The 13,284-nt window shown below is 40.1% G+C and overlaps 1 protein-coding gene across 4 annotated transcripts in view; it reads right to left on the reverse strand.

Moving 5' to 3' along the window:
* The window catches only part of FBXL20 (F-box and leucine rich repeat protein 20), a 63,101-nt gene that overhangs the window by 25,474 nt on the left and 24,343 nt on the right, over nucleotides 1-13,284 (reverse strand). For 3 of the 4 annotated variants that reach the window (XM_006100772.3, XM_006100773.3, XM_023764341.1), the window contains exons 2-4: nucleotides 9,597-9,658; nucleotides 5,378-5,432; nucleotides 2,650-2,724 (exon numbers count right to left, since the gene is read on the reverse strand). In XM_006100772.3, the coding sequence (XP_006100834.1) occupies nucleotides 2,650-2,724; nucleotides 5,378-5,432; nucleotides 9,597-9,658 (192 nt within the window). Of the gene's footprint in view, nucleotides 1-2,649; nucleotides 2,725-5,377; nucleotides 5,433-9,596; nucleotides 9,659-11,675; nucleotides 11,919-13,284 lie in introns of those variants that run through there. The other variant, XM_023764340.1, reaches the window with a different exon arrangement.

The following is a 13,284-nucleotide window of genomic DNA, read 5'->3' on the forward strand; positions in this document are numbered from 1 at the left end:
CAGAGTAAGCCAGGCGCTATTGGATCTCTTCTCCATTCGTGCCGTAGCTAATAGTTACTGAGCACCTACCATGTCCCCAACTCTGCTCTGTTCAGGGGGGTGGGCGCCAGCTGTTCTCCCAGGTTCAGGACGGAGAAGGTAGGCGGTTGGTTCTATCTCTGCAGAATGTCTAGCTGCCCCCAGGGCAGGTTTTGGAGCTGTGCTGGCCAGGAGCCATTTCTGGGAGGAGGGGGAGGTCTGGAGGAGAGCTTGGCGGGTGCCGTGAGACACAGAGAGACTGTTCATGAGCACACCCAAGATAACACTGAAGAAAGCTCTGAGCCTTTCAGTGTGGGAAGGCAGAGGCGAGCAGCCTACGCAACAAAGGTGATTAGTCTGGTGTGATCATGGGGACACACACACTGGGGACAGTAGCCTTCAACTCAAAGTGGGGTCTCTCCGCCCTGGCACTGTTGACCTTTTTATGTGACTCACACTTTAGAATACATGACATGAAGAAAACAAATGTTGATTAAAATGAAATAAAAGAGAGAGAAGGAGAAGCTGAAATTGTCTTAGCTACTTATTCCATAACTAGAGGCCCGGTGCACAAAAATTTGTGCACTCGGGGGCGGGGGGGTCCCTCAGCTGGCCTGTGCCCTCTCGCAGTCTGGGACCCCTTGGGGGATGACCACCTGCTGGCTTAGGCCCGCTCCCTGGGGGGATTGGGCCTAAGCTGGAAATCAGACATCCCTCTGGCAGCCCAGGAGCCCTCGGGGGATGTCTACTTGCCAGCGGGGAGGAGGCCTAAGCTGCAGTCGGACATCCTTAGCGCTGCTGAGGAGTCGGGAGAGGCTCCCACCACCACCACTGTACTGGCAGCCGTCAGCCTGGCTTGTGGCTGAGCAGAGCTCCCCCTGTGGGAGCTCACTGACCACCAGGGGGCAGCTCCGGCATTGAGCATCTGTCCCCTGGTGGTCAGTGTGTGTCATAGTGACCAGTCATTCCCAGTCGTTCTGCTGTTAGGGTCAATTTGCATATTACCCTTTTATTATATAGGAGTGCCTGGCCAGCCTGGGTGAGGGGCTGATGGCTGTTTGCAGGCTGGCCACAAACCCCAGCCACCCAAGCTCCCAGTGGAGGCTGGCTGGAAGCAGGTATCTGAGATTTATTTGTCTTCTATAATTGAAACTTTGTTGCATGAGCGGAGGCCTCAGCCAGCTCAGGGCTGGCAGGAAGCTTGGCTTCCTCCATAGCCCGAGCAACCAAGCCCTCCCGCTTGCTCCAGCTCCATGGCTGCTGGCCGCCATCTTGGTTGGGTTAATTTGCATATAGTCGATCTGATTGGCTGGTGGGTGTGGCTTAGGGCGTAGCGAAGGTATGGTCAATTAGCATCCTTGTCTTTTATTAGTGTAAATAAATAAATAAATAAGCAAGCAAGCAAGCTAGTGGCCCGGTGCACGAAATTCGTGCATGGGGGTGGGGGAGGGGTCCCTCAGGCCAGCCTCCACCCTCTCGCAATCCTAATCCGGGACTACTGGCTCCTAACCACTTGCCTCCCTGCCTGCCTGCCTGCCTGATCGCCCCTAACTGCCTCTGCCTCTGCCCCCGCCACTGTGGCTTTGTCAGGAAGGACGTCTGGAAGTTCGTTCAGCTGTCCGGTCTAATTAGCTTTTATTATTATAGATTAAGGTAGACTGCCCAACTGCCCTTCTAATTAAACTGCAGCCACTGAAAGATATTAACTCTATTATTTCTGTATTCTTTCTAAAGTGCTTCCTATAGTATTATAATTACAGCAGAGACTCAATGAACACCTAACAAAAGCTTGCTGAATGATTGTGTGGGCCATGTTGCTTTAAACAGTCACTTCCATTAGATTAAATAATGGTGAAAAACAAAAATACAGTTTAATGTCAATGGATAGTATTTTAAAGGCACCTTTAAAGATAAGGGAAAGTTCATGTGAGGCTTTTTAAAAAAATCCTTACATGGATCTTCAAGATAATTAAGTTCCAGTGAAATTTATTTAATTCTTATAATACAATGAGGACTCTTATTATTTCCACTCTTTTGATGAGAAAACCAAGGACCACAGAGCTCAAATTGAGGTTAAAATAATTTCAGTTTAAGCTATTATGCTTCTCCATTTTAGAAATAATAAACAATACTAAGAGATAAAATATGGGAGAAAAGGGGGGGGGTGGAGAATCTCTCTCCAACAAAATAATTCAATAAATGACTTTGACTTTATTCTTTTTTTCATTCTCCACAAAACTATCTATAATCTTTCCAAGAACCAAAACGCCCATCTCAAGAAGAATTTATGCAAATATCATACCTCAACAAGTTAACTGATTCTTCAATAAATATAAAAAGACTTCCTTAAAATGAGTAAATACAGGCTCATATTTTCACCACAAAACTTTTTAAAAATTGCTTTTTCCTATTAGTACAAATAGTATTATTTCAATTAAATAATTCTGTTCATTCTCAAAGACTCAAAGAATAAGTTCTTGGGAACATTACAGGCTCCCATGAAGTTCATATGCACCAAAATTAATACTTTGTCTCTCCAGGGAAAGAAGATTTATTTGGTTGCACTAATCTGTTCCATGCTGTAATTACATCTTAACAAGAGAAATGGGGCCACACACCACATAATTATACCTCAATATCCCTCTGGAAATCGAACAGGTCAATTCGCTGCCAGTTACTGCCATCCAGAGCCAGAACATTCCAGGCCTATTTAGAAGAAAAAGAGACAGAATGAGCAGGAGCTGGAACAAAGGAGAAAACCCAGCAATATTCGTGTTCACAATTCATTCTACTAATGACTGAAATTGACGGAAACATTTCTCAGTCCCCCACCATTAACTCCCAATAAGCCTGCCTTCTTATTCATACTTTATTCTCCAATGAGATTATCTCATAAATGAGTGGGTAGAGCTACAATAGATTTTAGGGGCTTGGGGAAAGAACAGGCTGTAATATGTATCATAGCCAGAAATTGTTTTCTAACTGGAAGATTCTAGTTTCTCATCCCAAAGAGATAGTTCAGCTGATGAAAAGTAAGCCCATTATTCTATCTCTCAACAAGGATCAAGATGAGGGTGAAACCAAAGAAAGAGGACAGTACAATGAATACTGCTATGTTCAATACCTATTTGCTATCCATAGCATCACTTGGTCAAACTTGAAACTGTGATATGGTAACCTGGGACTTTGAAAAGATAGCACGATTTCTCTGTATACCTGACAGAGCCTTAATGCTTTCCTTGAGACCAATTTGCTCACTCAGGCGTGTTTTTCAATTGGTCACTTTTCCCTCTAACTAAATTCAGTGATCACTGCAAAACAGTGAAAGTTTAAGACAGTGGTTCTCAACCTTCTGGCCCTTTAAATACAGTTCCTCATGTTGTGACCCAACCATAAAATTATTTTCGTTGCTACTTCATAACTGTAATGTTGCTACTATTATGAATAGTAATGTAAATATCTGATATGCAGGATGGTCTTAGGCGACCCCTGTGAAAGGGTCGTTTGACCGCCAAAGGGGTCACGACCCACAGGTTGAGAACCGCTGGTTTAAGACTTCTGATACATTTCTTCAGTAAGCTAAAGGGAGGTAAGAAAGTTTCTAAACTTTTCAACTTTTCAGGATCTGGTGGAAAATGATTCAGAGTTAATTTGCTGTATTTTAATAAGAAAGTCTTTAAAAGTTTTCCCTATTGAATTTAAAGTGTAAACAAAAGTCTTAATATTGTTGAGCTATAAACTTAGAATATCATCTCTTACTATAACATTCAAGACATAGATTTATACTGAAATTTTTAAAAACTGTGGATACACTTGACCACAGAATAACTGTCACACAATCAGTAAGAAATAAGTCAGGGATATGAAAGTAAACAAAGTTATTATTCTAGAAATCTTTAAGGTTTTCTCGGGAGTTCAATGTTACTTTTCTTTTTGTAACTTCATATTTTTCCAATGGTTTCTTAAATGGCTAGCTATGGGAGATAACAGATAAAACTTTTAAAGTTCATATGTTTACTAGATTCTTGGGCTAAATATACTGATTTGGTTTGATATTTCCCATTTCCTTACACTACACTTTCTCTAGCAATAGGAAACATGCCAAACTGAGACTGAAATTCGGAATGACAGGTTTCCTTCTAGAGTCTTGTTTTTTTTTTTATCAAATTAAATACTTCAAGTACAGAGAATAAGGTAACTACTGATGTACTAACTATCCAGATTTACTGAAAATGGGCATTGTGCTTTACTTCTTTTAAATTAAAACATATTAAGAGAGAAGAAAAACCTGCAAGTGAAAAAAATTAAAATCCACTCAAGTCAACATTGCTAAGATTAGATGCAGTAACTAAACAGGTTTAGACACTGGTCTGAGTATTTTGTTTCTCAATGATGACCTCAGATTCATATGGAGACAAAAAGCCATGTCACTCAAGTACCAGGGACAAACATGTCATAAATCACCAAAACACTACTGATTGTTTCAAAAATAGCTGATGCACAGATTTAGTGTATGGCTTTTAGGATGCAGAAATTACATGAAAGATAGCAAGACAAAGTGAATTTTCTACGGCAAGTTTTGTGTTTCGTTTGAGAGTGGTGTTGGCAATTTGAAGAAAAACCTAGGTCTACCTACAAAGATAAACACAATACTGGATGGTATGACATAAACGTATTACGGACCTAGGATTGTACCACTGTCCAGTTTATAAAAAGATGATAATTTTAAGTACACATTCCTTTTATTAGGTTAATTATTATAAATCTATATTACAATAGAGACTAGGAATGGTTCATAAAGCAGTTTTTCCACAAAAGAGTTTCTATTCTTTATATTAGTGGCAGCCAATAAGATTATGATGTTTCACTGTTTTGTCATGGCAAGTCACTTGGCAAAAATGGGTAATTAAGTATAATGTAAAAACTGACTTTGAGGATGGAATCTGGTTTGCTCTACAATTTAAAAAATCTAGCTATTACCTTTGAGAGAAAAACAAGGGGAGGTGACATGCGAATCAGACCTCAAGAGCCTTCCATGTGTATGTGTGTATAAAATTAACTAGGAAAACATAATGAAACACTGTTTTATTACAATTCTCAGTAGAGACCAATCTTTTAATTTGTATGTTTAATACTTTTTCCTGGAAAATGTTTCCTGTTTGTATTCTACAAATAGTCAAGACGGTACATGTAGTAGAACTGTAGAATTACATAGATTTGGGTATGCCATGGGTGAAACAACATCCTTTGAAACCCAACATTCAACTAACATCTAAAGTAAATAGTTTCCCTACTACAGAAGCTGATTATTATCAGTGTCAGGAAGGGGTACCCCTCTAATTATGTCAAGCATTCTTACCCTGGAGACCTGAGCACAGCGACACAAGGTAACAACATCCAGAAAAGAAAATATCCTAAAAAGAGATAGAGACCACTTTATTATAAGATAAAGTATAGCAATTTACAAAAATAATACTGCCCATCCAATTTAATAATGGGCCGTATGTGCAAAGCTTATAAATTCTCTAAAATAAAGAATATTACAAATGACATTTAGGGTTAGGGGAAAAAATCCTCAACTACAATACTATATACTATACCAAAAAGAAACCTGTGCCTCAAATCTTATAATACATTTGAATCAAAGACCTTTTGTCACCCAGTTGGCAGTGGTTGAACATTGATCTATGAACCGGAAGGTCACAGTTTGATTCCTGCTCAGGGCACATGCCCTGGTTTCGGGTTTGATCCCCATGGGGGGTGTGCAGGAGGCCATTGATCAATGATTCTCTCTCATCATTGATATTTCTATTTCCCTCTCCCTCTCCCTTCCTCTCTGAAATCAATACAAATATATTTTTAAAAAACACCTTTTGTCTCTGTTCACAAAAGGGGAAACAATAATCTCTTATCTTTCCCTCACTCCCCTCTTCTACAAACTCACACACACATAGTATATACTATTACATGATAATTATGTCCCAACACTTCTAACAGTTGAAAAAATAATGAAAAGTATTGTAGATTCTTTAAAGTAATAATAATCCTCATTCTGAAACTGCTTTCATAGCTAACTTGTTTCATAGCTAAAAGGGCATGTGTGGGCTCAAGCAGCCTTATCCTTCATGTCACTTTTACAGTTATCAATATCATCTTCAGAGGAAATCTCTGAGGAACAAGTCACTTTACAGTAGCTCTTGGAAAATACACAAGACTCTTTGTCTTATAAACACTGACATTCATTTATCAAGAGGCACTCCTAAATAAATGCATATGGCTCTGCTCTGAAAGGGAGTACAGTCAATTCTGCTAACTGATTTCACATTATGCAAACAGTGGATTCCAGCTTGCTACCACATTAATAATAAACTTTGTTTTAAAAGGGAAGGAAGAGAATCAGTAAGTTAAAGTTAAGAGGATACAAGAACACTTGCTTAATTCACTGGTAACTTGGCTATGGCCTTGCATTTACAAGGAAATAGTAGGGTCCTAAGAACACAATTGTCCTCCGTGTAAGTTAATATATGCTGGAATCAATGATGTATGATGTAACTTAAAATCTAACCAAACCAAATGCTGTATAATATTTATTAAACTGTATTTTTTTAAATCCTCACCCAAAGATATTTTTTTCATTGATTTTTAGAGAAAGTGGAAGGGAGAGAGGGAGGGAGAGAGAGACACATTGATTGGTTGCCTCCCACATGCACCCAACTAGGTCTGGGTGCCCCTTGACCAGGATTCGAACCTGAGACCCTTCAGTGTGAGGGGCTGACACTCTAACCGCTGAGTAACACCAGCTAGGGCTTAAACTGTATTTTAACAGAACCCCTACATAGTCTCAATATCTCTCCCCACAAGATATTTATCAATAACAAAGAAAAATAATTTCACAGTGGAGAAACAGAAAAACACTATCTTAACTAAGTGGTCAAAGTTAATATCACCAGTAATAAGCATATTAAGGTATGTGCCTCCTATTATTATAAACGAAGAAGGGCACAACACCATTTTTGTAATATACCTGTCAAAGTGCATAACCTAATCATAAGGAAACACCAGACAAAGCCAAATTGAGGGAGTCTATAAAGTAACAGTTCAAAAGTATCAAGATTATGAAAACAATAGAAAGACTAAGGAACTGCCCCAGATTAAAGAAAACTAAGCAGACACGACAACTAAATGGAATGTCTAATCCTGGAATGGATCCTGGGCAAGAATAAAAGATATTATTGGGACAACTGAGGAATTTGAATAGGTCTGTAGATTAGTTAAAAGTACTATATCAATGTTAATTTCCTAATTTTGATAACTGTATTGTTTAATTATATAAAATTTCAGTTCTTAGGGAAGGGTATTCTCAAAACTATTTTTGTAGCTTTTTGTAAGTATGCTACTATTTCAAAATGAAGACTTCAAATAAGAATAGCTAAAAGATACCAAAAAAGCCTAATAAAAAGTAAGCTTTCCTTCTATTCCTATCTTCCAGTTATCTAGTTTTCCTTCCCAGGCCATCTGTTGTTTCTGGTCATGCTCTGTATTCTTTAAACAAAACTTAAACTTTATGAAATATCACATTCAATAAATTACAAATACCCAAATTGAATTTATTAACATTTATATTGATCAATTATCTGCTTGATGTAATGTCAAAGGTATCAAAAAAGCCTCTTTTCTATTTGTCTTAATGCTTTAAACAAAATCGATGTTTTATATGCTTAAATGCATTCATAAGTAGTATGTTTTATGGTATCTAGTCATTTCCTTCCTTCTCAGGATATCAATTTCACTCTGTCTCCAATTTAGGAAGGGACTTGTTCCCATCAGGAAGTACAGATCGACTATTTGGAACTCAAGCTCATTTCCTCACAGAATCACTGGTAGGTAGGTTTCCTGTTTAGGTTAGAAAGCAGTCAATTTAAACCATAATGCCAGATCATGAGGGGTCTTGTAGGCCATAGTAAGAAATTTGGGTTTCATGGCAAAAACAGAAAAACATAAGCCATATATGGTATGGCCAGTTAACAAGGAGTCAAGTAATTTCCCTAAATCTTAGTGAGTCTTAAGGTAAACTACAATAATACAATGTAACACTGAGCATTCAAATAAATGTCATTATAAAAAAACCCTAAAGAATGCCTTAGTATACTCAGCTTACAACAGCAGTTAAGAACATAACCTACCTAAAAATATATAGCTAAAATTTTGCTAAAACTTGAGGGATACTCAAGACATTACTTAATATATTCAGGATTGTATATTCTCCAATGGCCCTGGGCAGTCAAGGGTGTATTGCTATTATCTTAAGCTTTAGTCAACCAGCATGTACATAAGCAATGCTTCCAGGGAAAAACTCATTCCAAGTTCAATTCCGTTATTTTTTCTTAGTATCTCCAACGTTTAAGGTACTACATAAATATTTATAGGATACTAGAGGTCCAGGGTCCCTTGGCCTGGCCTGTGGGGATTGGGCCGAAACCGGCTCTCTGATATCCCTTGAGGGGTCCCGGATTGCGAGAGGGCGGTTCTCGGGTGACACCCCCCGGAATCGGGCTCCCTCCTCTGAGAACCGCTGCTGCCAAGTCACCATAGCTAGGCAGCTCCTGCGCTGAGCGTCTGCCCCCTGGCGGTCAGTGTGCTTCATAGCTACTGGTTGGAGCGTCTGTCCCCTGGTGGTCATTGCACGTCATAGCTACCAGTCAGATGGTCGGACGGTCACTTAGGCTTTTATATATATAGATAGTCCCTGTTTACAGAGATCTTACAATATAGTGGAGGACTTAAGACATATAAATCCTGAAGCACGGACAGGCTGGTTATGGGCTGGCTAGACTTTGTAGCAAGCTAAGAACAAGAAGTAATACCTCTAAGCACAAATAACAACTTCTTATAATTGCAAGTGAGAATACACCTTTCTTTCTCAGTCATGGTATTTCACATAAGTGAACAAAGAATGGTGTGATTAAGTGCCCAAATAATGGATACTGAAAATAACTTCCCTAATGCCTGTTTCTTCCTAGGTGATTCCTAAGTCAGGTATGTAAATCAGGAGCTGTGTGTTTTATGTTATGGGTGACCCCAAATGTACTTTCTAAACATTAAAAGTAAGAAAGGTAAAATTATAAGTGCAATATAGGAAAAGAAAGAGTCTCAAATAGCTTTTGCCTTTCTATCAGTAAAATAAAGGGTTGTAACTCTTCTATACAGCACCTCAGTATATGTAATATTTTGTTGCAAACGTAAGTATGGGGAAGGGATGGATTAAAATCACTCTTCAAAAAAAATCAGTACTATACTAAAATAAAATATGCTATCTCTTACATTATCTAAAAGAATAGGGCAAAGGGAAAATGAGTAAACAAAAACATATATAGGTTCAAAATGGGTAGGAGAAAGTTTTCTAGATTAAACATTCAAAAATATTTATATCTAGAAAAGACAAGATTATTTAACAAAAAAATCAATAAATTTATAAATTCAGATAATCCAGATATTACTAATATAGGAAAAGTATAAGTTTTTAAATAGACAAATATGATACACACACACACAAACATAAAATTAGCATTCAGACTTACCGTAACAGGAGTTCTTTGGGAAGCTTTTTATTGATTACAGCTTCATCACTATTTGAGAACATCTGCAAAAATAAAATACTGTGTCAAGTGTTATACTTAACATTTTATTATGCTCAACAGTTTAGAGGTAATCCTCTTAGGAGAGAGGTGAGTAAATATAGTGGGTATTATAAGCCATAGTCATATTTTCAGAGATTCTTTAGGCTGAAAAACATCTTTGAGATACTTAATTTGTCCCCTGTCTTTAGAAATCTTAAACTAATAGCAGTCAGTTTCATGTATTAATGTACTGAATCTTCACATTACCCCTAATCTTCATTTTACATATAAGAAAACTGAATCACAAAAGGTTTACTGCTTAAAACCCCATCACTACAGAATGACTATTTAAAAATGCCATTAAGGCCCTAGCCGGTTTGGCTCGGTGGATAGAGCGTAAGCCTATGGACTGAAGAGTCCCGGGTTTGATTCTGGTCAAGGGCACATACCCGGGTTGCAGGCTAAATCCCCAGTGGGGGCAAGCAGGAGGCAGCCGATCAATGATGTCTCTCTCATCACTGATGTCTGTCTCTCTCTCACCCCTCTCCCTTCCTCTCTGAAATCAATAAAAATGTATTTTTTTTAAAAAAAAAGCCAATTAGGAGCATTTGAGATCTTGCTCTCTGGTATATGTCACCAGTTTGACTAAAATAAACTCTTTTTTAAAAAAATATATATTTTATTGATTTTTTACAGAGAGGAAGGGAGAGGGATAGAGAGCCAGAAACATCCATGAGAGAGAAACATCGATCAGCCGCCTCCTGCACACCCCCACCGGGGATGTGCCCGCAACCAAGGTACATGCCCTTGACCAGAATCGAACCCGGGACCCTTGAGTCCGCAGGCCGACGCTCTATCCACTGAGCCAAACCGGTTCTGGCTAAAATAAACTCTTAAAAAAGTTAAAATGCCATTAAGGTGCCCAGCCAGGGTGGCTCAGTGGTTGAGCGGCACCCTATGAACCAGGAGATCACTGCTTGATTCCTGGTCAGATCATATGCCCGGGTTGTGGGCTCGATTCCCAGGGTGGGTGCGCAGGAGGCAGCCGATTGATAATTCTCTCTCATCATTAATGTTTTTCTCTCTCTCCCCTCCCTCCCTTCTCTGAAATCAATTTAAAAAAATTTAAAAGCAAAGAAGAAGTAATTGAAAATTTGAAGGGGTAGGGAAGTAGTGAATGTACTTTCCCCTCAATCCCCGAAATCCAAACAGTATCCACAATTGAGCACACAGCCTGATACATGTTAGGAACTCATTAAATCTAATGAATGAACTGTTAAGTGGATGGTGGGGTTAGGTTATGAAGGAAATTTGAAACAATCATTTTGAGAAGAGACACCTAAAGAAATTAAACTCTGGCCTACGAAGAGGATAAGCTAAGAATATACTGAAATTATAGTTCAAGTAAAATATGATGCAGGTCTCTGTAAGGTTCCAGGGACAGTGGAAATGAAAAGAAAAAAAAAAAAAGAGGAGAAAAGAAGGATTTTAATTTCGTCAGATATAAGTATGGCTACACCTGCTTTTCTGTGGATGCTATTTGCTTGGAGAATCCTTTTGAACCTATTTTTATGGTTGCAGCTTAGATGTGTGTCCTAAAGGCAGCATATGGTTAGATTTTGATCCAATCTGTTACTTTGTGCCTTTTTATTGGTGAATTCAGTCCATTAATATTTAGGGTAATTACTGATGTATGAGGATTTCCTATAGCCATTTTATCTTTTGTTTTCTGGTAGCTCTGTGCCTACATTGGTTCTTTTTCCTTTGTGTTTCCGATTGTTGCTTTATTTGGCAGTATTCCATACTTTTTTCATCTGTTTCCTCTTTTTTTAAGTTATGTGTCTCAGTTTTTTTGTGTGTGTATGTGTTTACCATTAAGTTTATGAAAAAGTAAGTGTCATATATACAGCAGTCCTTTTTCTTTTGAATGCATTTGGGCTCCATTCTCCTTTGCAAATTCAGTCCTTTATCCATCCCCTTTTATGTTTCTGTTGTCACAAATTATCCCTGTTTATGCTGTAAGTTTGTTGATGATCTTACTTGTAGTTTTGTGACAGTTTGTTCTTTGTTTCAGGTACAATAACCCCCTTGAGTATTTCCTGCAATGGAAGGCTTCTGGTGATAAATTCCCTCATCTTCGGTATGTCTGGAAAAGTCTTCATTTCTTCTTCATATCTAAAGGATAACTTTGCTGGATATATTATTCAAGGCCAGTAATTTCTCTTTCAGTAGTTTGAATATTTGGTTCTACTCTCTTCTAACTTGCAGAGTTTCTGCTGAGGAAGGAGTCCAATAACTAATAGATTTTCCTTTATAGACTTTTCTTCTTTTCCCTGGCTAAGGACTTGGTAACAATTTGGTTTAACTACTAAGCTTCAGTACAGCAAACACTACCTATCCTATCTAATAATAGACAAACATGGTAATTAACCGTAACTTCGCTACCCTTCCCATTGGCTAATCAGGGTGATATGCAAATTAACTGCCAACCAAGATGGTGGCCAGCAGCCACGCAGCTGAAGCGAACATGAGGCTTGCTTGCTCCAGTGATGGAGGAAGCCAAGGTGCCCCACCTGCCGTAGCCCAGCTCTGAGCTCCAGATGCAACAACGTTGCAATTATAGAAGCTAAACAAACCCAGATACCTGCTTTCAGCCAGCCACAGCCTCAGAGCTGGAGCCGGCTCTCAGCTCCAGTGACAGCTATAGAAGGTAAATAAATCCCAGAAAAAAGAAAAAGAAAAAAAAAAGAGGCTGGGAGCTTCAGTCGCCCACCAGCCTGAAAACGGCCCTCAGCCCCTCACCCAGACTGGCCAGGCACTCCAGTGGGGACCCCCACCCTGAAGGGGGTGTGACCAGCTGCAAACAGCCATCAGCCCGTCATCCAGGCTGGCCAGGCACCCAAGCGGGAACCCCACCCTGATCCGGATCACCCTTCAGGGCAAACCAGCCGGCCCCACCCGTGCACCAGGCCTCTATCCTACATAGTAAAAGGGTAATATGCAAACTGACCCTAACAGCAGAAAGACTGGGAATGACTGGTCACTATGACACACACTGACCACCAGGGGTCAGACGCTCAATGCAGGAGCTGCCCTCTGGTGGTCATTCGCTCTCACAGCCGGGAGCTCTGCTCAGCCACAAGCCAGGCTGATGGCTCCCAGTACAGTGGTGGTGGTGGGAGCCTCTCCCACCTCCTCAGCAGCGCTAAGGATGTCCAACTGCAGCTTAGGTCTGCTCCCTGCTGGCAAGTGGGCATCCCCTGAGGGCTGCTGGGCTGCCAGAGGGATGTCTGATTGCCAGCTTAGGCCCAATCCCCCTGGGGAGCAGGCCTAAGCCAGCAAGTGGTCAACCCCGAGGGGTCCCAGACTGCGAGAGGGCACAGGCTGGGCTGAGGGACCCCCTACCTCCGAGTGCACAAATTTTTGTGCACTGGGCCTCTAGTATATATATAAAAGCCTAAGCAACCATCCAACCGTTTGACCAGTAGCAATGACACGCAATGAACACCAGGGGGCAGATGCTCAGACTGGTAGCTATGACACACACTGACCACCAGGGGGGCAGAAGCTCAACACAGAAGCTGCAGAGCTGCGGTGACTTGGCAGCTGTGGTTCTCGGGTGACGCACCCGAAACCAGAGAGGAAGGAG

This window comes from Myotis lucifugus, unplaced genomic scaffold (assembly GCF_000147115.1).
Source record: "Myotis lucifugus unplaced genomic scaffold, Myoluc2.0 scaffold_329, whole genome shotgun sequence".
Lineage (NCBI taxonomy): Eukaryota > Metazoa > Chordata > Mammalia > Chiroptera > Vespertilionidae > Myotis > Myotis lucifugus.